The 25,778-nt window shown below is 41.0% G+C and overlaps 1 protein-coding gene across 1 annotated transcript in view; it reads left to right on the forward strand.

The window, feature by feature from the left end:
- The window catches only part of B4GALNT3 (beta-1,4-N-acetyl-galactosaminyl transferase 3), a 157,496-nt gene that overhangs the window by 107,032 nt on the left and 24,686 nt on the right, over positions 1 to 25,778 (forward strand). The window contains exons 2-3 of the mRNA XM_006862705.1: positions 18,633 to 18,736; positions 19,714 to 19,791. Coding sequence (XP_006862767.1) covers positions 18,633 to 18,736; positions 19,714 to 19,791 — 182 coding nt within the window. The remainder of the gene's footprint in view (positions 1 to 18,632; positions 18,737 to 19,713; positions 19,792 to 25,778) is intronic.

Genomic DNA, 25,778 nt, shown 5'->3' on the forward strand with positions numbered 1-25,778 from the left:
CCGTTGCTCAGAAACCCTATACAGGGTTTCTGTGGGTTGGAACCAACTCAATGGCACTCAACAACAACAATGGCTAATGATCATGAGCACTACTTCATATGTTTGTTGACTGCCTGAGTGTCTTTGATGAAGTGTCTGTTCATACCTATGCCCATTTTAAAATTGGATTATTTGTCTTCTTGTTGAGGCATTGAAGTATTATATAAAGTTTGGAGAGTACTACTTTGTCTGATGTCATTGCCAAACATTTTTTTCCCAGTCTTTGGGTTCTATTTTTACTCTTTTGGTGAGATTCTTTGATGCACATTTGTTTTTATTGTTAAGTGCTGTCAATTCCAAGGAATGACTGGTAAGGTTTGGATCACCAATCTTGTGGTTCAAACTGACCTTATGGTCCAGTATATAATCTTGCAGCACCACAGGAGGACTCCTAGTAGTTGGAGCAAGCTTAAACGGGATCCTGCAAGTCCAGATAATGGAAACTCATCAAGCAATATCGCACCATTACCATCTGGTTCGCCCAAGCAAACTGGCTTGTGCAAGCCCTGCAGGTGGGCACAGGAATGAGTACAAGAGCCAAAATATAAGTCCATGGACATTTGGTCCTTTCATTTACCATAGATGTTTGCCCTAATTGCACTGAGGAATGATTGGAGCTCAATAGCTCAGTTTGGAGTTTAGAAGTAGTATCTAGAACTACCACTTGTCCTTCTTTGTCATTATGTGCCCTGGAGTCTGTCCAGACTCATAGTGACCCTGTATAGGGTTTCCGAGGCTGTAAATCTTTATGGGAGTAGAAAGCCTCATCTTCCTTCTGAGGAGCAGCTGGTAGTTTGAATTATTGACCTTTCAGTTAGCAACCTAACTTGTAACCCACTATGCTACCAGAGCTCCTTTGATACACTAAAAAGTGTCTATGTTTTAGAAAGGTACCAGTCATCTATTTTGTCTTCTGTTTGTGTTTTCAGTTATGTTTGATAGTGTATAAAGTATGAAGTTTGTCCCTACTTTTTCACTGATGATCTGTATAATTCTCAATTTTGCATTTAGGTCTTTAATCCACACTGAGGCCATTTTGTATATGGTGTGGGTCTTACTTCATTTTTCTGCTAATGGATTTCCAATTTTGCCAACACCATGTATTGAAGAGATTATCTCTTTCCCATTTAATGCATTTTGTTGACTCTTTGTTGAAGATTAACTGACTGTAGCTGGATGAATTTACTTCTGGGTTCTCAATTCTGTCCCATTGATTTATGTGTCATTCATTGTATCATTCCCAGACTGTTTTGACTACTCAGGCTATGTAGTGGGTTTTGTTATCTGCAAGTGAGAGGCCTCCTTTGTTCTTTTTAAATAATGCTTTGCTTACCTGGGATCTCTTTCCTTTCCATCTAAAGTTATTGATTCGTTTTTCCATCTCTATAAGGAATGATATTGGAATCTACACTGGCATAACATTATACCTAGAGATTGTTTTGAATAGTGTTGATATTTCCACAATGTTAAGCCTTCCTATCCATGAGCAGGGTATATTGCTTCGTTTCTGCAGGATTTTTTTTTGTTTCTTGGAGTAGTGTTTTACAGTTTTCTTTGTATAGATCTTTCTTTTCTCTGGTTATATTTACTCCCAAGTATTTCATTTTTGGGGTGGCTACTGTAAAGGCATTGTTTTCCTGATTTCCTTTTCAGAGTTCTCTTTATTAGTGTAAATGAATCCAACGGATTTTTGTATGTTGATCTTGAACCCTGTCATTTTGCTGAATCTATCAATGAGGTCTAAGAATTTTCTTGTGGAGTCTTTGGGATTTTCTAAGTATAGGATCATATCATCTGTAAATAGAGAAAATTTTACTCCTTCTTTGACAGTTTGTTGTGTTGTTATTTTTGTTGTTAGGTGCCATCGAGTCGGTACCAACTCATAGTGACTTTATGCACAACAGAACGAAACACTGCCCAGTCCTGGGCCAACCTCACAATTGTTGCCACGCTTGAGCGCATTGATGCTGCCACTTTGCCAATCCATCTCGCTGAGAGTCTTCCTCTTTTTCTCTGACCCTCCACCTTACCAAACATGATATCCTTCTCCAGCGACTGGTCCCTCCTGACAATATATCCGAAGTATGAGAGACAAACTTTGGCCATCCTGGCCACCAAGGAGCATTCTAGCTGCACTTCTTCCAACACATATCTGTTGGTTCTTTTGGCAGCCCATGACACTTTGAGTATTCTCCTCCAACACGGTAACTCAAAAGCATCAATTCTTTTACAGCTTTTGCATACATATGAGATTATTGAAAATACCATGGCTTGGGTCAGGAGCACCTGAGTCCTCAAGCTGACATCTTTGCTCTTCAACACTTTAAAAAGGTCTTGTGCAGCAGATTTGCCTAATGCAATACATGGTCTGATTTCTTGATTGCTGCTTCCTTGAGTGTTGATAGTTGATCCAAGAAGAGTGAAGTCCTTGATAACTTCAGTGTTTTCTCCATCGATAAGAATGTTGTTTATTGGTTCAATGGTGAGGATCTTTGTTTTCTTTACATGGAGATGCAATCCATACTGAAGGCTGTAGTCTTTGGTCTTCATCAATGTTTTAAGTCCTCTTCACTTTAGGCAAGCAAGGTTGTATCATCTGCATATCGCAGGTTGTTAGTGAGTCTTCCTCCAATCCTGATGCCATGTTTTTCTTCATATTTGTAATTTATCTTTCTTGCCTTATAGCTCTGGCTAGAACCTCCAGCACAGTATTGAATAGGAGTGATAATAAAGAGCATCCTTATCTGGTTCTTGCTTACAAGAAGGATTACTTCTGTTTTTCACCATTGGAAGTGATGTTGACTGTTGGTTTTGTATGTTATTGTTGTTGTTAAGTGCCATTGAATGAGTTCTGATTTGTAGAGACACTGTATAGAGATTCCAAGTATCATCTGGTGGGTTTGAACTACCAACCTTGCAGTTCAAATTGACCTGATGGTTTAGTGCTTATCCTACAGAGAGCCATACCGGTATGTTGTTTTTGTTAAGTGCCATCAAGTCAGTTCTGAATCAGAGCGATCCTGTACAGGGTTTCCAAGGAGCAGCTGGTGGGCTTGAACTGCAGACCTTGTGGTTCGCAGTCCAGTGCTGATATGTTAGTGCCACACTAGGGGTCCATACCAGTATCTTTGCCCTTAATTATATTGAGGAATTTTCCTTCTATTCCTATTTTGTTGAGTGTTTTTATCAGGAATGAGTGTTGGAATTTGTCAAATTCCTTTTCTAAATCAATTGATATAATCATGTGATCCCCGCCCCCCCTTGTTTTCTTTATGTGGTGGAGTATGTTGATTTTCTATTATTGAACCATCCCTGCATACTTGGTATGAATCCCAATTGAACATGATGTGTTTTTTGGGGGCATATTGTTTGGGATTTTGTTGAGAATATTTGCATCTATGTTCATGAGGCATATTGGTCTATAATTTTATTTTTTAATAATGCCATTGCCTGGTTTTGGTATCAGAGTTATGCTTGCTTCATAAAATGAATTTGAGAATTTCCCATCATTTTCTAAATTATGGAATAGCTTGAGTAGCATTGATGTCAGCTCTTCTCTGAATGTTTGGTAAGCCATCTGGTCCTGGACCTTTTTTAGTTGGAACTTTTTAAAATGACTTGATCACTTTCTTCTCTTACAGGCCTGTTCAAGTTTTCTACTTCAGGCTGTGTTAGTTTAGTTAAGCTTTGTGTTTCAAGAAATTCATTAATTTCTTCTAGGTTTTCAGATTTGTTGGAGTACAACTCTGCATAGTATTTGTTGTCCTTTTTATTTCCTTGGGTTCTGTTGTGACATCACCCATATTGTTTCTTATTCATCTTATTTGTATTTTCTCCTTCTCTTTTGTTAGATTTGCCAATGGCTTATCAATTTTATTAGTCCTTTCAAAGAACAAATTTCTTGTCTTGTTGATTCTTTCTATTGTTTTTCTATTTCATTTATTTCTTTTGTTATCCATTCTGCTACTCTGTCTTTTGACTGGTGCATTTAATCCATTTATAATTAATGTAATTATTGATATATATGAAATTGTTACTGTCATTTTGCAGTATGTTTTTTGGCAATGCTCCTGGTTTCTTTGTTCCACATAATTTTCTGTACTGAGTCATTTTGACTTTGTATTATTTTCATATTCTTTATTTCTGCTAATGTCTACTAAATCTTTCTGATGTTTTCTTTCTTATTTTGATGTTGAAGGTATATTCATTTTCTCTGAAAACTTTCTGAAGTTACTCTGTAATTTATTTAATTTTTTCTCCATTTAAAACAGTCTGTTTTATCTTGTAATCTACTTGACTTCCCACCATCTGGAAGTTCTCTATCTACACTATTCCCTCTTTTTGCTTTGTTGTTGTTATGTGCCGTGGAGTCGGTTCCACCTCATAATGACCCTGTAACAGGGTTTCCGAGGCTGTAAATCTTTATGGGAGCAGAAAACCTAATCTTTCTCCCTCGGAACAGCTGGTAGTTTCGAACTGCTGACCATGAGATTAGCAGCCTGATTCGTAACCACTACGCTATCAGAGCTCCTTTTTGCTTTGTAGTTGACTTCAATATAAATTGCTATCTCTGGTTCCCTATTTTCAATCTTGTAGGTTTGTTTTACTTTAAATACTTCTATATCTGGATTGTGTTCTAGGTGTTGTTGTCATATATGGTAAGGTCAGGTTGTATGCTGTTATTGGTTTTCAGTCCAAAGAGCATCCTTTAGTATTTTTTGTAAAGTTGGTCTTGTTATTACAAATTCCCTTAGTTTCAGTTTATCTGGAATTGTCCTAATGTCACCACTGTATTTGAGGGTCAGCTTTGCTGGGCATATGATTCTTGGCTGGCAATTTTTTTCTTTCAGAGTTTTGTATGTGCCATCCCATTGCCTTCTTGCCTGCATAGTTTCTGCTGAGATATCAAGAGATTAGTCTTATTGGTTCTCCTCTGTAGCTAACTTTTTGGTGTGTGTGTGTGATTTTTTTTCCTGAGCTGCTCTCAGGATTCTTTGCTTTTGGTTTTGGAAAGTTTGATTATGATTTTATTTTGGGACATATCCTGTTTGGGGTTCATTAAATTTATTGCATGCTTATTTTCTTGTCTTTCATGATGTTAGGGAAGTTTTCTTCCAACAACTCTTCAATAAATTTTCTCTGTGCTTTTTATTGTCTCCTGTTCCCAAATTCCATTCACCCATAAGTTTTTCTTCTTCATGGTGTCCCACGTAACTCTTAGGCTTTCTTTAGATTTTTTTCTTTCTTTTTTCTGATTTTTCTAACTTACTACTGTTTAGAAATTTATCTTCACTCTTATTCACCCAGGCTTCCATTGCTTCAAACCTACTCCTTTCCCCTTTTAACGTGTATTGTCCTTTTCTGAAATCTTAGTATTAATCTTCTGTGTTTCTAATTGCAGGTTTTGTATTGTTTGACAATTTTCATATATTTTGTCTGTTTGTTCTTGTGTTTTCCTGAATCCTTCTAAAAATATTTTCTGTGGTTTCTTTGCTTTCTTCTATCTTTTGTAGATACCTAAGTATTATTCTTTTGAATTCTTTTTCAATTAGTTCCTTTACCTTTTCTTCCTCAAAGAGGGTTTTTGGATCTGCATCTTGGTCATTTGTGCCATTGTCTCTTGTTTCTTGTGTGAGATACAATTGTCTGGGACATTGTGGTATTTTTGTATTTATATTTAATTGATGGTTATATGTTGATGTGTTGTTCTTAGATTCTCAACAACTTTCTCCTGTGGATGAAGTTAGAGAATGGAAGTTTGTGCACGATTGTCTCTTTGCCATTGGTGCACCTCAGTTTAAAGTGGGTTTGGCTAGTGTTGGCTGCTATCTATCATTGTATCATTGAGCAGATGATATAAGAGCTGGCATTGGCTCTTGCCCAGTGGGTGGAGCTTCAGAGGATTCTGTGTGGCTGGATTATATGGGCATGGTTGCTGTCTCCTGTTGTGTGGGAAAGAGGAGAAACTGCCCTCCCTCCCCTCTCCTAACACACACCAAGAAGCAAAATAGAATAAACAAGCAAGTAACCAACAATGAAAAGAGAAAATAATGAAGAAAAAATAAAGACAGGCAGGGATCAGAAAAAAAAAAGTATAATAACTAAAAAGAGAAAAGAGGGACAAGAAAATGGAACTATGGAAGAAAAAACAAAAGGATGAAGTAAAAATTACCCTTGGAAAAATAGAGAGTAGAGAGCAATAAAGATCAAAAGAGAGAGCGAGAAGAGGGGAAATGAGAGACAGAACAAAAGGAGGAAAAACAAAAGCAGAGATAAAAAGGATGAAATTCAAGAGAAGGAAAAGGAGGAGAAGCAATAAACAAAAACAATGAAACAACAAAAGGAAAAAACCCAGACCCCCAAACAAAAAAACAATGTAGCTGTTAGATCCAGAGGGAAGAAAACCCTGGTGGGATCCTGCAAGCCAAGGATCTCACAGGGTGGATGTGAGAGAGCTGTAACAGTGGAGTCCTGACCCTAGAGAGTCTTATCAGCCTTGGTGTTATATTCAGGGCACTCAATCCGGAAGTAGCTCATGGAGGCCCTTGTTGAAGGTAGTTTCAGTGTCTTTTAGGACCACAAGGCATCTGGGGGCAGAGTGACTGGTTAATAATGCTGGTCTGGTGGCTCTGTGGATGCTGTTGATTCTAAGCTGAGTACGCCTGAATCCAGGCAGCAAAACAGCTCATCAAAGCTGTGCAACCAGTACATCCTGCCTCACACTGGCATGGTTCCCAACCACATGGTTCCAAACTCCCAGAGACTAGGGTCTGTACTGGCAGTAGTTGAGGGTGGAAGTTAGCCACCAGGGGAATGTGGGTGAAAAAGAAGAAATCACACCATTCCAGTTGCCTGTGTGACTCTGCTTTGCCAGGCCACCTTCTGCTGCCAAAGCTGCTCACAAAGATGGTTTCACCACAACTGGACAGCCATTCACCAGTCAGTTTCTCTCTCTCCAAATCCCTGTGCAGCTTCTCCTCCCAGCAAGCATTCAATCCACTTCCTTAACTTTTCCTCTAAAGTTCAGGGTTCCAGATTTTTCATCTTTTTCTGTTTTATTTGGTCTCTCATACCTTTGTTGTAGAGAGTCCTTGTAGTACTTCTGCCTAGCCCACCATCTTACCAGAAATCCTGTTGCGAGGTTTTGTTTTTCTTTTTGTGATGATGACAATCGTGATGTGACAGTGACCCAGGGGCTGACCAAACTTTCTGAAGCTCTACTGATCAACATTATGGCTTGAGTAATAGAAAGTTACTGAAGTAGGCTATGTGTCCAGGCTGATGTTTTGTCTCCAGAGCAATAGCAGCAGAATATAAGGGGCATTTGCTCCCTGTGTCTCCTACCCACATCATTTCCTTGGCTATTTAGGCCAAACAGAGACAAGCAGGCATGTTTGGATGAGCAGGAAACATTGACAACAGAGCTGAAATACACAGGCCCTGGTGCCTTTATTTAGGCCCCCTTAGGTGACACCCAACAGGGCAATAATAGGTGCAGTCCTGGTGTCTCCAGCTGGCAAGCCTCAGCTTGCTGGTGACCACAGCAATTACAACAGCAGCAGCTCAGGCACTTGCTTGGCAGGAAGCTCCAGGGGAACAGCTGACTGTTCTTTGAGCTCCTGAATCTGGCTTTGAACAGCAGCAGACTTGGGGGCAGGAGCTGTGAAGATGAAATTCATCAGCTACCCATATATTTGTGTATTAAAGAGGAGCCAGGGAGACTTCAGGATTTCACCTCTCTGGAGAGTGCCGTTCCCTGTCTTGTCTGCCATGCCCTCTCTCTCTCTCTGAGAGAGCCGAGCAAACCATTGGCAACCCTCTGGACACACAGCTGGGTTGTTTACCTTCATCTTGGGGAGAAAGAGGCACCAGAACCAGGACAAAGATAGCAAATCTATGCTCAAATGCTCTCCTGTCCAACTTTCTTGCTGTTATAGGGCAATGGGACAATATATTTGGGTCCACACACTTCCCCTGGCTTTTCCTTGAGCTATTGGGCCAGATGCTAGTGGTCAAATTAGAGAGTAAAGAAATGGCCTGCTGTGTGTTTGATGTGAGTGGGAGGGTGTGGTGTGTGAGTGGGAGACTGCAAGGTGATTCTGAAGGGGATGATAGAGAGCGTGGGCTATCAGATTACTACTGAACGACTACCAGATGCCAGGTGGTAATGATGATGATAGTGGAGGTGGTTGTTGTTGTTAAGTGCTGTCGAGTCGGTTCTGACCCATAGTGACCCTGAACAGGGTTTCTGAGGCTGTAAATCTTTACGGGAGTAGATAGCCTCATTTTTCTCGCATGGAACCGCTGGTAGTTTCGAACTGCTGATCTTGTGGTTCGCAGCCTGATTTGTAACCACTACGCTACCAGAGTTCCTGCGATGGGGCGACACAAATCCCCAAAGTTACTCAATATAGGATAATGGAATTAAGTACACAGTTTTTGGCCTGGGTTCAAATCATGGTTCTGTTACTTACTCTAAAAAGTTTAAAGAAAATAAAATACTTAGTTGCTGTTGATTCCATTCCAACTCATGCTGAGCCTATGTGTGCAGAGCAGTTGGCACTCCATAGGGTTTCCCAGGCCGTGTGACTTTGCAGAAGCAGGTTGCCAGGGCTTCCTTTCTAGGAGCCTCTGGCTTCAAGCTGCCAATCTTTTGGTTAATAGTTGTGGTTCTTTACACTACCCAGAGAGTCCTCTATAACTCACTACTTTGTTATTTTTAGAAACATTTTTAACCTATCTAAGCCTTGCTTTCCTCAGAAGGTGGTTGTGAATATTAAATAAAAGAGTCCGTATGTTCTTTTATGCCTGACAAATGATAACTGTTAGAGTTACATTAATAGTCATTTGTTCTTGTATCAAGTTCCCTGTTATGATCTGGAAAGGAAAAGTGAGGCCACCCAGGTGTTATAACTTCCTGTTTTCTCATGGGACAAGGTTGGTGACTCGCTTCAGTTCCTCTGGATTTCGTCATCTTTTCTTGTTCTAGTTTTAGTCTCTGGTGAGCAGGTTTCCATAAAGGCCCTGGAACTTCTTAGCAAATTATCTAAATTCTACCTGGATCTTTGGGTCTTTGGCTTCTAGTGGAGTTTGTGGGACAAGCCTTCCTAAACATTTCTCCTTCCCCTGCTCCCTCACCTATGTTGTTGTTGTTAGGTGCCATCAAATCCGTACTGACTCATAGCAATCTTATGAACAGCAGAACAAAACACTGCCCGATCCTGGGCCAACCTCACTACTGTTGCCACGCTTGAGTCCATCGATGCTGCCACTTGGCCAATCCATCTCGCTGGGGGTCTTCCTCTTTTTCTCTGACCCTCCATCTTACCAAACATGAGATCCTTCTCCAGCAACTGGTCCCTCCTGACAATGTGTCTGAAGTATGAGATATAGTGTCTCATACTTCATAGTGCCTTCATAGGACCCAGGAAAGGACAGTTCTTTCCCTTAGGGAAGGTGCTAACCTTTTCCTGTGGAGCCCGCCCCAAGAAACCAAACAATCAAACCCACTGCCATTGAGTAGATTCCAACTCATAGCAACCCTGAATAGGGCTTCCAAGACTGTATTATATCTTTATGGGAATAGACAGCATCATCATTCTCCTGTGGAGCCACTGGTGTGCTTGAACCATTGACCTTTGAGTTAGCAGCCTAGTGCCTAACACACAACATGGGAGGCAGTGTTCTAGAAATGCAATTTCTTTATTCTATTCTGCCTGCTGGTTGCTGTCCACTGCTCCCTAACAGTTTCCCTCCCCTTTCAGATAGTGCTCTCAGCCCCACCTCTCCTGTGGCTATTCCTGACTTGTTTCTGGTTTCCCTGCATATAGAGAGCTGGCCTTTGCCTCCTGTGTTTACCTCTTTACTTATAAAGGAACTTGCCTCACCCACTCTGTTGTTATTTATTTGCCTTTGAGTGGTTTCCTACTCCTAGAATCCTGTGTACAACAGACCATAACACAGCCTGGTCCTGTGCTAGCGTCACAATTGTTGCTGTTTGGACCCATTGTTGCAGCCTCTGTGTCAATCCCTCTTTTGAGATTCCTCCACTTTTTCTCTGACTTTTCCAAGCATGATAATCTTTTCCTAATCACCTTGTCTTCAGCTTTCACATGCATATGAGATGATCGAAAATACTATGACTTGGAACAGTACCTTAGTCCTCAAAGTGGTGACATCTTTGCTTTTTAACACTTTATGTGCTTTTAACATATAAAGTATATAAAAATCCCTTTCCAGGTGAGCAAGAACTAATAAGGCGTGGGAGTGAGAAGTAAGTGAATCTAACTTTGTTTGGGGCTGACAATATTTTCCACTATATTGAAAACATACAGGAAAATTATCAGGGCACACTGTCAAAGGTGGAAGACTTGCATAACCCAGAAAGACAAGGCAGTCCTGTTGATTTCTTAGGAAAGCAATAGCACTTATTTCTCTCTCTACGATAATCACTGGATTTTGAACCACAAGGTCAGCGGTTCTGAGCTCTTTAGCAGAAAGATGAGGCTTTCTACTTCCATAAAGATTTACAGCCTTGGAAATACTATTACAGGGTCGCTATGAGTCGGAACCAGCTTCACGGCACACCACCACCACCAATCTGATTTGGGAAGGGTTTTCCAGTAGTGAAAGAAGGCTGCCAACCTAAAGGTCGGTGGTCTGAACTTACTCAGCCACCCTATGGAAGAAAGACCTGTCAAACTAATTGTGTAAAGATTACAGCTAAGAAAACCGTATGGAGCAGTTCTACTCTGTAACCAAGTATGAGTTGACTCAAATGGCAGTAGGTTTGGTTTTGGGTTTGGCTCCTGTCGTGCCAAACACAGGGTTCTGGTGTGTTTAGATAGTTAGTGCCTTCACTATCTAAAGCTGCTGTAACAGAAATACGAGTGGGTGGCTTTAATGAACAGAAATCTATGTTCTCACAGTTTGGGAGACTAAGTGTCTATATTGGGGCACTGGGCTAGGGAAAGGCCCTTTTTCTTTCCCCCTTCCCCTCCTCGGTTCTCTGGAGATCTGCACGTGGTATCTGTTCTCCCCCATCAGTGCTTCCTTGCTTCTGTCTAATCTGCTCTTTTATGTCTCAAGAGCAATCAATCTAAAATACACCCTACACTGACATTAACATAACCAATGAACCTTGTTCCCAAATGGGATTATATCTACAGGTATTGTTGTTGTTGTTAAGTGTCAAATCTTTCTGACTCACAGCATCTCTGTATAGGGTTTCTGAAGATCAGTTGGTGGGTTTGAACTGCCAGCCTTGTGGTTGGCAGTCCAGAGCTGATTCTACACAACCACACCCAGAGTACCATAGGGATTAGGATTTGGGAGGGGTGTTTATATCTACACAAGAATTTCATCGGAACGTTTTGCCTGCCTGCTAAATTAAAAGTACTCTGAACTGATTTCTGCCCCTATAGTGGAATTAAGTGTTTCAAGTCTGCAATTCTACCATAGAATCTGTACCACCACCAGCAGCCTGAGCCTGAGCAGTAAGAGACTTTTCCCTGGTGTAATGGTCCCTGGTGACCACATAGGCAAGAACATCAGACCAGGACTCAGGAAGAATGAATGCAAGATCTAGATATGCAACATTATGAATATCTAGATCTTGCTTGAGAGTTTATTTGTCCAGGCACTTTAATCTTTTTTAGAAGTTTTTATTGTGAATTGAGTGATAGTTTACATGGGAGAACATTGGTTTTACACTCATCGTTTCATTGCAATGATTTCATACATCATCATTCAACAGTATTTGCTTCTATTCTCTCTGTTTTTTGAGGGGTTGTACACAAAAACACTCAGGAATATATAATCATTTAAACAACCAAAGGGCACATTCTGCAAGCCTGCTTTTTGGCCACCAGCATACAGCCTTTCTCTTTCAATGAGTCCAGAGTCCTCAGCTGTTCTTTCTTTCCACGTCATCATCTCTGCCTCCATCTTTGGTGTCGCTGCTTCTCTGAATAGGGTCCCACATTCTCCTCATGCTCTTCTTCCTTGATGGTCCTAGGGTCCTCTGTTCCTGGACTGTAAGAATAACTACTCCCCCTTTATGTTATCAAACTTCTACTTTTATAGTTGGAGGCACTTAGTCTTTTACGTGGATTGCCTTATTCACTGTGTGACCTTGGCTGATGACTTCACTGCTCAGTATCTGTTTCCTCACCTCTGGAGTGGAGGCGACCAGACACAGGGAGGTTGAGAGGATGCAGTGGAATCATGTATGTGATAGTCTTCTAGAAAAAGCACAAAGAGATACGTGTATGCCACATTCTCACCCAAGAGTCAAAACGATCGTCGTCAGGCTTTTGCTAGCAGAGCCTGCATGACACATAGGAAGGGTGTTGGCAAGGTCCCAGCTGATGGTGAATTTGATAGTGCTTTGTGAGGGTGGAATATAAGGCCCATGTGGTGCTGTGCCTGTCACCTGAGATCAGGGTGTCTGTCTCCTGGCACAAATGTGGCACCTGTTGCAGGAGGAACAGGCCCTGTCAGCTGGCACTCGGGGAAGAGAGGTGCAGCCAGGAGCAGGAGGGGTTCACTTACCAGAGGGCAAGTGACAATTGTCAATCGCTAAATCAGCACATTCTTCAGTTTCAAGTTTCCCCAGGGACTAAGCAGTGCCTGGGTATCCACTGGCAGGATTAATGCAGCGTCAAAGGCAGGGGAAGAGGGATTGCTCAAATGCCCAGCACAGTGTCTGATGCACAATATGCGCTCAGTAAATATTATGGGATGAGGGGAAGGAAAGGGGAGAGTGGGTGGGTAACCAAAAAACAATACCTTTAAAATAAACAGGAAGTGTTGTCTGTCACCTCTTGACCCACAGTCAGCTTACTTCTCTAATCAGTAAACACAGAGAAGAGGCAGAGACTCACAGGTTGGTTGTAGTTTACAAAATTCGCAAGGGACTAGATTTTACCTCTTTGGATTCCCAAGTTCAAAACCCCAAACTCAGAGATTGTTAGAAGGAAGGAATGCTTATTATGTACTTATTGTATGCTAGATACTGTGCTAGGTTTTTTGTTTGTTGTTTTCAGTGTTAAGATTTTCTTCTTTATCATGAGTATTTATTACTTCTGTAGCCATGCTAGGATATTTGACATTCAGCCTTTGGTCTTTACCGCAGTCCTATAGGGCAGGTGTTTTTTTTTTTTTTTATCCTCACCACCAAATGGAGAAAACAAGGTCAAAGAAATTAAATGATTTGCTCAAGCAGTGATGGTTTATGACTGTAAAATACAATGAGATCTTTCTAACTCCGAAGCCGTGCTTGTCTAACAATATCATGAGGTCTGCGAAGGAATTTTCCTACTCCTTTAATTACTGATGGCTGGGCTGTTGACTGTCACAGTGTCTATTAAGACTGTCCATGAATGCTGATGAAGCTATAGGATAAGCACCAAACTGCTAACTATAAGGACTCCTGGTGTGGCACTGTAGAATCAGCACCGGACTGCAAGCCACAAAGTCAGCAGTTCAAACCCACAAGCTGCTCCTCGGAAACCCTATACAGAGTCACTATGAGTCAGAGTCGACTCAACAGCACTTAACAGCAACTTGACAAGCTAACCATAAGGTTGGTAGTTCAAACCCACCAGCCACTCTGCAGGAAAAAGATTGGGCTTTCTGCTCCTTTTAAGATTTACAGAGTCACTATGAGTCGGAACCGGAGTCCTGGTGTGGTACTGTGGGTTAATGTGCCAGACTGCAAAACCGTTTGTTTTCCAAGCCAGCTGCTCCTTGGAAACCCTATACAAGGTCACTATGGGTTGGAACCTACTCAACGGCACTTAACAACAACAATAAATGAGTCTGAACCGACTTGACAATACCCAGGTTCAATTCCTAGCCAATAAATGTCACGTCCAGCTGTCACCAATTTGTCATTAGAGGCTATGAGTGTTGCTATGATTCTAAAAAGGTTTCAGCAGAGCTTTCAGACTAAGGTGGATTTGGGAGAAAGACCTGGAGGTTTACTTTCAAAGCTTGTTGTTATGTGCCATGGATTCAGTTCCGACTCATAGCGACCCTGTACAGGGTTTCCCAGGCTATAAATCTTTACAGGAGCAGAAAGCCTCATCTTTCTCCCATGGAACAGCTGGTAGTTTCAAACTGCTGACCATGAGATTAGCAGCCCAATTAGTAACCACTACGCTACCAGAGCTCCTTTCAAAGCTTAACCAATGAAAACTGCATCACAAAGCTCTTATCCACATTTGATCATGGGCCTGGAGCAGGACTGGGCAACATTTCCATCTTTTTTGCTGGGGTTGCCATGAGCTGGGAGCTAACCGTTGGATCTGTAACTGACATGGAGACATAGATGGGCAGCGTTTCATTTCATTGTGTATGGGGTTGCCATGAGTAAGCGGACAACTGAATGTCAGCTAACAACCACAACAACATGACAGGGGGTTGGCTGGATTTAACCTGAGTCTCCTACCCCATAGTGGATTGTCTTTGTGGTCACTGAGAACTTCCCTGCAGATGTCAGGAGAGGAAGAGCTAAAGATCCACACAAGTAGTTCCACCTGTTGACCATGAGGCATGAACTCCAAGGGTCAAAAGATCTAGCTGGAGTGGAAAACCAGTCTATGAGAAAGAATATGCACTTGAGACATCCAAGTCCCAATTTTGCTGAGACAGTACACAGCAAAACATACACCAATTCAACCATTTCTACATGTACAATTCAGTGACATTCTTCCAGTTATGCCACCATTCTCATCCCCCTTTCCTGAGTTGTTCCTCCCTCAATAATAGAAATATACTGTCCCTTCTTAACCTTCCTATCTAACTGTTGATACCATATAGTGAGTTCTTAAAATAGCATAATACAGGAGACACACAAGAATGCCCACATTTGCAGACAGTATCCATTTGACCTAACTTCGATGGCTTGATGATCAGAACTCTACTAGAGGAAGATTTTAAATTTTTGATAAAGGAAACAAGTGTAAATCACTACAATTTGATGAACTTGACTTATACTTACTGATATAGTAGCTTAAAATGCCAACTAGAGGGAAGGAATCTTCACATCAAGGATCATTCTGTACACAGGGTTGATAGGGATGGGCAACTTAGACAGTGGCTACCTAAAATTGTTGTGTGTATATATGTGTGTGTGTGTATAAAGGCACAAAGTGACTGGCTTACACGTTTTCAAGAAGGAATTTAGTTTCAGAGTGTGCAGGGGAAGGGAGAGTCTCCACTGAATAATTTTCATCTTGTCTAGATGGGTCTGGTGAAAGGAGATGGGAATAAGATTCTTATGATTCAACAATGAGTAATTGTTACCATGATTAATTGTGACTGTCACAACTGTAAAGGTAGAAGTTTTGTAACAAAAAGAGGGGAGTAGAATCTTACAGTCCAGGAACAGAGGACCCTAGGACCACTAGAGAGAAGAGAACATGTAAAATGTGGGACCCTATCCAGAGAAGCAGTGACACCCGAGATGGAGGCAGAGATGAGGACATGGAGAGATAGAGCAGCTGAAGACTCTAAACACAAAGAAAGAGAAAGGCTGTGTGCTGGTGGCCAGGAAGAAGGCTTGCAGAATGTGCTCTTGGGTTGTTTAAATAAATATTCCTGAGCGTATTTGTGTACAAAAAAAACCCAGAATAGAAGCAAATGCTGTTGAAAGATGATGTGCGGAAGGGATTGTAATCATTGCAATGAAACAAAATACAATAGAATGAGGGTAAAACCGATGTTCTTCCATGTAAACTACCACTCAATTCACCATAAAAACTTTTTTTAAAAAATTACAGGATTGGTCCTGGAGTTTTGATTATGTGGCTACATGATAGTTGAGGTATGACTCATGATCATGCAACTCTGATGTATAATCACAAAGTGATTAAAAGGAGTCCCTGGGAATTTGAAATTCTATTCTGCATTTCCTGCTTTTGATCAAGATTCTTTTATAGAGTATTTGATCAAAATGACCAGTAATGGTACCTGGGCACCATTTATTTCTTCTGGTCTCTTGGCAAAGGAGGCAGTGCAAGTAGCATTTTTATTAGCATTTCCTCACAGCCTTTTCTAGAAATAGATGTTTTTTAATCATATAAGCAAAATCAAGGAAGAGATGGCCCTACTCACAGAGGCAGGGACTTGTCCTACCCCTCCCCAAAGTGTGATTTGTGTTTCCCCCGGGCATCTGAGCCCACAACCCATGAGCCAACAGTTTCCTGGGTCTGGAAAGGGATAAGGTTACTACTTTAGAGACAGTGTTTGAATTGGGATTAGCAGATGAACAGTTTTCCTCTGAGTTTATCCAGAAATGTAGGGTGTAGGCTTGACAGAACAGCCTCACCTCACCACCTCAGCATCCTGCTTCCCCGCCTATGCTCCTGCACTGAACTAGTCAGACCTGTTCCTGGCTGCTGGCTGGCTAACCATGGAAACAGGAGAGACCTTGATGGCAGAGGGATAAACCTGCAGAAGTCCCTACAACCATAACATAATTGGAGGTTTAATGTCTGTGCAGAAACCCAAAGACACATATCCTCAGTTAAGGCCTCTGCCCCAGGGGCTCCTCAGGCCATGCCAGAAAGTGCCCACAGGAGAAAATATAGGTGGAATGAGAAAACGCTGGCATGTGAGATAGAGAAATTCTGTCTGGCCCTGGCTTTGTAACTACTAGCTCTGTGACTTTAAATGCCCCAAGCCTCTTTTTCTCTGTCTGTAAAATGGGGGGGAGTTTAAATCAGACCTGGCGTATATCACAAGATTCTATAATGTGTAAGTGGAGCACCCACACCCATACCTCCCAACCCCTGCACTCTAGCAGTGGCTCCTGCCCCCAACCCTTCCTAGAGTCAATTTCATAAACTATCATGTAAAACAAATTTCTAGTAGGTGTGCAGTGGAATCTCAGTGTTATATTTTAATTTGCAAATCTCTTGCTGTATGGGACTCCTGGTGTGGTGCCGTAGGATATGCACTGGACTGCAAACCACTAGGTCGGTGGTTCAAACCCACCAACTGCTCCTCGGAAACCCTGTACGGGGTCGCATTGAGTCGGAATTGACTCGACGTCCCTTAACAACAGCATTGACATATGATATCGAACATCTGTTCCTATGTTTGTTTTTCACTTACATCTTTTTTGGTGTGATGTTTTCTCAGATCTTTTGACTCTTTTATAAGCTGGGGGGTTTTGTTGTTGTTTTTTACTGTTATAAGAGTTCTTTATAAAACAGCAGAGAAACAACTAGGACTGAAATAATAAAGAAGGCTCACACAATGTGAAGAATATGTCACTGATCATTGTTGTTAAGTGTCAAGTTGGTTTCCACCCATAGCAACCCTGTATAGTGTTTCTGAGGAGCAGATGGTTTTGAATTGCCGACCTTGCAGTTAGCAGTCCAGTGCTTACCCTGCAGCACTGCAGCAAGTGCAAAATGTTGATGTCCCTTTCTTTGAGTTCCATATTTGTGGACTGTGCTCTTCTTTCTATGCCTGGTTGACTGTTGCTATCCCTATAGGTGTTCGCATAGGAGTTTCTGTGACCACCTGGTTTTATTTTCCTTACCTGTGAAGTGAGGACTGGGTGATCTTAAATGTCCCTTCTAGCTCTTGCTGGTCTATGATTCCAATTAATGGCTACATGTGATTGGGTTCCACAGATTCAAAGCCCAACAGCCATATCCAGGCCTTCTCTGATCTCTAGTGAGTATCAGTGGCTGAATACTGACCTCTGTTCTTCCTCATCTATTGTAAAGACAGTCTCTGTTTTTGAATGCATGTGTGCACCCCCAAGAGTTTCCCATCCCCTTCCTCACACTCATCATGGTTTGATTCTTTGTCTTCCTAGATGTGTGTAACCAACCAGTTCCAGAGCCTTCAGGGTGCAAACACCATCCATCAAACACAGCTTTCAAATCAATCCAGGATAGCCAGGCTTCTAATCTTTTATCTCCAGCAGTTATGAAATTTGCTTGACAAATACCTGTGCTTCATGGGGCATGGGGAAGGGTGATCCCACCTACTACTACTAATCCCTGCTATCTCCCTGGGCTCCCAGGAAAAGGATTGAGCTGGAGAGTGAAATTGTGAGAAAAAAAAAATTTAATTGTACTGTCTTTTACAACCATTTCTCCACTGCTGTTTTCCGGACGGGAAGAGTAACATATAATGGGTCAACATGGGTGAACTGTGGTCCATTTTTAATTGGCATGTCTCCTCCTCTGATATATGTTGCTTTCGTTAATTTAGACTCAGAGCAACCCCGTGTTAGAGAGCAGAGCCGACTCTTAGGGTTTCCTAGACTGTCTTTAGCGAAACAAATTGACGGATCTTTTCTCCCATGGAGTCACGGGGTGGGTTTGAATCACCAATCTTAGGTTAGAAGCCAAGTACTTAATCATTGCTCCACCAGTGCTCTTCTCTGGTATATGGAAAGCAATGAATTCTAATAGGATGTGAGCTCATGTCTTTCTGCCTGAATGACCAAGTTTGTAGTTGCCCCTACCTTTTTGCAGCCCATTTTCTATTATTTCCCTCAATTTTTTTAGACTTATGAGGTCTTCAGGTTATGTTGACCTTTCTTCTCTCTTCTTTCTCTTCCAAAGGATATGGCAGCTGGAGAGAACTGGCCAAAGCTCTATCCAGCAAGAACATTCCAGCCGTGGACCCAAATCTTCAGTTCTACCCTCCCCAGAAGCTGGGCCTCAAGGTATGTGGCAGAACCAGCCAGTCTTCCCTATTGGTACATAGATACAGGTCTTGAGTCTCCTTACCCTTAAAACCTTCAAGGAAATCTCCACTTTTCTTTGGTAAGAGAGAGAGAGGAACTAGTCACTGAAATCCCAGTCTGGCATCATGGGGTTTCTAACTGAGAGAGTAGAGATGTTTACCCTGGTCTTCTCAAAATACTGGGACTTTGTCATGTAGTTCTTGGTGTTCAAGATACCCGTGTCTGAACCTCTCCAGACATGGCCACCATCTAAAATAAAAGCAGAGGACTTAAGGCAGAACCAGCTCATCCTGACTCTTGCTGGTATGAGGCTTGGGTTGGTGCTTTGGTGGTAATACCAGATGCTTGCTGCAAACAAGAAATGCTAAGGTAGCCAGATTCCGCTCCATGCAAATAGCTGAGAGTACACATTTGTAATGGAGTAGTTTCCTTGTAATGTTTCATGGGTCACTGGTTCCTAGAGTGATAGGATCAGCTCTGGGTGGAGATTAGGAAATTTGGGGCCTAATGTAGTCTGGATCCCTCAGGTTGAGTCTCTGGGCTCAGAGCAGACATAGATCCCTGAGACTGGACCAGAACCAAACTAACTTGTGGATCTGAATGAGTAAGGGGGGAGGAGGAGAGCTGGAATATCTTCAAGGGGTAACAACACTTGACCCCTACCCTCTGAAGGTCCTGATCTAGTTAGAAACTGTTTTTGTTTTCTCCATATGGGAAAGACTGAGAAAGTTCAGGAAAGTAAGAGAATCTCAGGCGTATACATTGATGAAACTTATAAGGAAGTATAGGCTAAGGGATGGTGGTATGATGAATAAATGGGAATGTCACTTAAGTCAGTAGCTGCTTCTTGAATCTACTTCCCCTCAGGCATTTTCAAGGGGTCCCTGCATCTTGTCCTTTTCTCCAATTTCAGACCTTAATATCCTCACCCACTTTATTTTCCATTCTTCCACTAGGACCAAGAAATTGACAGAGACAGGAGCAGTAACAGCAGCTACTTAAAGTGGAACAAGCCTGTCCCCTGGCTCTCAGAGGTAAGTGACTCTCTACTGTGTCCGTTTTTTGAGAGAATTAAATAAATATTATTTACAGATAATTCCAGAGGCCACAGAATAGTTTTTTCTAACAGTTATTATTGAAATATTTTTCCACCAAGGGCTCAAAACTCACTGAATTTTCTTTCTTTAGAGAAGCAGATCTAACATTTGTTGAGGGCCTGCTGTGCCATCTCATGTCTGTCTTACAACTCTGTAAGATTTACAACCCTGTAAGATGGTATCATTATTTTCATTTTAAAGGTGAGAAAAACAAGACTCAGGAAAGTTGCAAAACTTTCATGACTACATCCAACACTCACTCTTAAAGACAGGCTTCCAAAATGATCTTTCTTGGACCATTGTTGTTGTTAAGTGCTATCAAGTTAATTCCAACTCATAGCTGTATAGGGTTTCCGAGGAGTGACTGGTGGGTTTGAACCACAAATCTTACTTATCTTTCAGTGCTACACTAAGTCTTATAAAATATTTCAGGAGAAGAAGCAGTCATTGTTAAAATAACTTTAGAAAATTGTATACTACATCCCCATCTTAGAAATTCACATTATCATATTAAAGGGTCTGTGAAGTTCCACCTTGATCTGTGTAAATTAACTCAGCACACACCACTTTTACTTGACTCCAGAATAACCTTTGTTCCCATGAAACATCCATTAACATTCTAAGAGAATGAGTGTTCTATGAAACATAAATTAGGAAACTGCTTTAGGAAAATTTTTATAGGAAGTAATAAAACATGTGAATAAAAGTAATCACAACCATCAAGACATCTTTTCTTTATACTGAATTAAATCGATTAGGTAGGTTTTTTTCTTTGGGGGAAGAAACAGAGGCTCTGGGAGGTTAACTAACATACCCAAAATTGCCTTGAATTAGTGTGTGTGCCCAAACTTCATAGTAGCAGAGAGCTTTGGGGATGAGATTTTTAAATTGGGTGTCTTCTTTTACAACTTGCCCCCAGCCCAGAGCTCTTTTAGACCCAAAGCTTGTGGACATAGGCTACTCTTCTTGGTCCAGTAGTATTGGCCAGCTTATTGTCTTTATCCAGGCCTATCACAGATGAATCTCTGCAGCCTGGGTGGTTTTATTTTCAATCCACCTGCTTGCTCTGGAGAGCAAGAGGGAGAGAAAGAGGGAGTATTATGCTAAATGCAATGCTAGTTATTCACATTGTAAAACTGCCTCCTTTTGAAGCCCTGAGAGAGGATGTATTACAACGCTGGCACACCTGTACTAGGTGACATCATCAGGTACTTATGCCTGCTCCACCCAGAGTGTTTTGCAAAGAAAGCGTCTGAAAGATCATTTGGTTCAGTGATCCAGCCTCCTCTTCTTTAAGGACAACTCTGATCACTTTTCTTAATGAGCCAATTATTTTGGGAAATTATACCTCCAGAGCACTCTATTAAATCCTTAATTCCCCCACGTTTTTGCCAGTCAAGGAGCTATATACCCATTTACACATATATTTAAATTTGAATATATAATAAACAAATGAATAAATAGTGATTAAAATAGAATTAACTTTTTAAAGAAAGAGTGATCTTTTGGTAAGCTTTAGTGACCTTTTAGGGGTTACAATGATTTTTTTTTTTTTATAATATTACAAATTTTCATGGATCTTCAGAGAATCACTGATTCAATTCAATTCCCTTATTTTACAGGTGAGGAAACTGGGACCCTTAGGGGTTAAATAATGTATTCAGTCATATAGCTGCATAGTGACCAAATCCAGCTCTTCATAGTCCACATCATGGGATCTTCTCTTCCCATCTCCTTATCTACCTTTTGCATTTTCACGTACAGTTTCAGCAGGCTATTCTCAGGTTAATAACATATGACTGTAAGTCCGAAAGTATTGCTACAAAATCATAGCACCATTTATTAAACAAAAGTATTTAAAATGTGAAGCTGTTGTTTCTCAACAGACCTTCCATCTCGACATATATTCTTTTGAAGGCAGTGTTTCCATCTCTTTAGCCTTGAAAAAGACTTAAATAGACTCCTGGTATGGCGCTGTAAGATCAGCACTGGACTGAGAATCACAAACAAGGCCAGCTGTTCAAACCCTCTAGCTGCTCCTCGGAAACCCTATACAGGGTCCCTATGAGTTGGAACTGACATGATGGTACTTCCCAACAACAACAACAGTGTTCCTTTTAAGTGTTCTTTGAGTTTGAGGAGTAAAAAGAAATCTAAAGGGGCAAGGTTAAGCCTATAGAGTAGATGGGGTAAGATTTTCCAACAAAATTCTCCTAGAGCCGGCCTTGCTACTCTTGAAGAATAAGCAGGTCCATTGCTATGGTGGGGAAAACATCCCTTGGTGCAACTTTCCTAATCTTTCCCCTCACCAACATAGTCTTCAATTTTCTGAAAACTTCTTCACACTAAGCTCCGTGGATTGTTCAGTGTCTTTGAGAAAATCGATCAAAATTGTTACTGCTGTTGTTAAGTGCCATCGAGTCAGTTCCGACCCATAGCGACCCTGTATAGGGTTTTCAAGGAGTGGCTGGTGAGCTTGAACCACCGACCTTGAGGTTCAAACCAATTTTGCAGTCCAATGCATTAATGCACAGAACCACACCCGGAGAATTAAAAAGAAAATGCTTGCTTTTCTGTTTATATTTTACTGGCCCAGCAGATGCCCTTGGAAGCCATTCTTGATTGTGCCTTTTTTAGAAGGCGCCCTAATGAGACTGTGACAAGTGTATTACTGAGAAAACCTGTCTGTAGCCATCTACTGAATCAAGAGACGTGTTTAAATACCTTTTGTTGCAAATAAACCCATGTATGTATATCCCAGAACCCTTGTAGCAGTACTTTCTGACTTAGCCTTGTATATAATTTATAACATATACCAAGGTTCAGGTTGTACTGTTATTCCCGTTTTTCAGGTCATAGCTTAGAAAGATTAACTTACTTGCTCAAGGTTGTATAACTAGTACGTAACCCTGAAAGGTGAGCAAGGACAGAATATGAGAAGGTTGTTCTCTGTTCCAACCCTGGGCTGCCAGCTCAGGATCTTAGAGGCCAGAAGCCACTCTCAGAATCACAGCAGTAATTGGCATTGTACTTAGCCTGTCTGAGAGCTGCTAATTGGATTGGACAATTGAGGGGTCTGGGCTTGATGCGGTATCTGCTCTCAGAATCTTATTCAAATCAACCCATATCACAAGATAATAATTAACAAACACCAATACCAGTTTATTAATTTTCTAGTCTATATATCTGTTCATTGACCAAACACTGCATCTGTATACAGGGTGCATCCCTTGGAAAGCTAAAAAAGCTACAAGAAATGTAGTGACTATAAAATCCAAGAAAGCAAGTCACAGTTTTTGTGGATGATTTCCTGTAGATTTGGCAATGTCGCTCTCTTGTGGACAGGACTGTCCTTTTATTTTTAAAAACAGAAAATTGTGATCTAATTCACAAGCCATACAATTCACTCATCTAAAGGGTACCATTCAATGACTTGTTATATATCCACAAAGCTGTGCAGCCATCACCACAATCAATTTTAGAATATTTTTACGACCTGTAAAAGAAACCCTGCACCCATTAGCGGTCACTCCTTGTTCCTTCTCTCCCCAGCCCTCGGCAACCATTGATCAACTTTCTGTCTCCATAGATTTGCCCGTTCTGGAAATTTAATATAAATGACACAGTATAGTACAATGGCCCTTTGTGACTGGCTTCTTTCACTTATCTTAGGCATTAGTGAGCTGAAATGGACTGATACTGGCCATTTTTAATCTGATGACCACATGGTTTACTATGCCAGGAATGACAAGTTGATGAGGAATGGTGTTGCATTCATTGTCAAAAAGAACACATCCAGATCAGTCATGAGGTACAACGCTGTATGTGATAGGATAATATCCATGCGCCTGGTTGGGAAGCCCAGTTAATACCACTATTATTCAAATTTACACGCCAACCACTAAAGCCAGCAAGGATGAAATAGAAGAATTCTACCAACTTCTTCAATCTGAAATTGATCAAACATGCAATCAAGATGTATTGATCATTACTGGTGACTGAAATGCAAAGGTTGAGAATAAAGAGGAAGGATCAGTAGTGGGAAAATATGGCTTTGGTGATAGAAATGATGCTGGAGATCGCATGATAGAATTCTGTAAAATTAATTTTTTGTTGATTTCAAATACCTTCTTTAGACAGCATAAGAGATGACTATACACATGGCCCTTGTCAGCTGGAATACATAGAAATCAAATTGACTATGTCTGCGGAAAGAGATGATGGAAAACCTCCATATCATCAGTGAAAACAAGGCCAGGGGCAGATTGTGGAACAGACCATCAATTGCTCATATGCAAATTCAAACTGAAACTGAAGAAAATGAAAACAAGTCCACAAGAGCCAAAATATGACCTTGAATATATCCCACTTGAATTTAGAGATCATCTGAAGAACAGATTTGATACATTAAACACTAAAGACCAAAGACCAGAAGACTTGTGGGATAACATCAAGAACATCATACAGGAAGAAAGCAAAAAGTCATTAAGAAGACAAGAAAGAAGGAAAAAGTCAAAATAGATGTCAGAAGAGACACTGAAACTTGCTGTCCAGCATAGAGATGCTAAAGCAAATAGAAGAAATGAGGAGGTCCAAGAGCTGAACAGAAAATTGTAAAGGTCAGCTCGAGAAGAGAAAGCCAAATATTATGACAAATTGTGCAAAGATCTGGAGTCAGAAAACCAAAAAGGAAGAACATGCTTAGCATTTCTCAAGATGGGGGAACTGAAGAAAAAATTCAATTCAAGCCTCGACTTTCGTTATTAAAGGATTCTCTGGGCAAATTATTGAATGATGCAGAAAGCATCAAAAGAAGATGGAAGGAATACACAGAGTCACTGTACCAAAGGAAATGGTTGATATTCAGCCGTTTCAAGAGGTAGCATATGATCAAGAGCCAATGATACTGAAGGAAGAAGTCCAAGGTGCATTGAAGGAATTGGCTAAGAACAAGACACCAGGAATTGATGGGAATACAAATTGAAATCTTTCAAGAAAGTGAGGCGGCACTGGAGGCACTCACTCATCTCTGCCAAGAAATTTGGAAGACAACTATCTGGCCAATTGATTGTAAGAGATCCGTATTTGTGCCCATTCCAAAGAGAGGTGATCCAATGGAATGTGGAAATCATTGGACAATATCTTTGATATCCCACACGAGTAAAGTTTTACTAAAGGTATACATTTTACGAAAAGTACTACAGAAATGGCTGCAAGCATACATTGACAGAGAACTTCCAGAGGTTCAAGCCAGATTCAGAAAAGAATGTGGAATGAGGGATATCATTGCTGGTGTCCAATGGATCTTGGCTGAAAGCAGAGAATATCAGAAAGATGTTTACCTGTGCTTTATTGACTATTCAAAGGCTTTTAACTGTGTGGGTCATGGACAAGCTATGGACAACATTGCGAATTATGAGTATTCTGGAACACTTAATTGTGCTCATAAGGAATCTGTACATAGACCAAGAGGCAGTTGTTTGACCAGAACATGGGAACACTGAATTGTTTAAAATTAAGAAAGGTATGCAACAAGATTGTGTTCTTTCGCCATACTTATTCAACCTGTTTGATGAGCAAATAATCTGAGAAGCTGGATTATATAAAGAAAAGCATGGCATCAGAATGGGAGGAAGACTCATTAACAACTTGTGATATGCAGATGATACAACCTTGCTTGCTGAAAGTGAAGAGGACTTAAAATATTTACTGATGAAGATCCAAGAGCCCAGCCTTCAGTATGGATTGCATCTCAATGTAAAGAAAACAAAAATCCTCACCACTGGACCAATAAACAACATTCTTATCAGCGGAGAAAAGATTGAAGTTGTCAATGACTTCATTCTTCTTGGATCAACTATCAACACTCATGGAAGCAGCAGTGAAGAAACCAAACGACATATTGCATTGGCAAATCTGCTGCA

Source organism: Chrysochloris asiatica, unplaced genomic scaffold, assembly GCF_000296735.1.
Source record: "Chrysochloris asiatica unplaced genomic scaffold, ChrAsi1.0 scaffold00050, whole genome shotgun sequence".
Lineage (NCBI taxonomy): Eukaryota > Metazoa > Chordata > Mammalia > Afrosoricida > Chrysochloridae > Chrysochloris > Chrysochloris asiatica.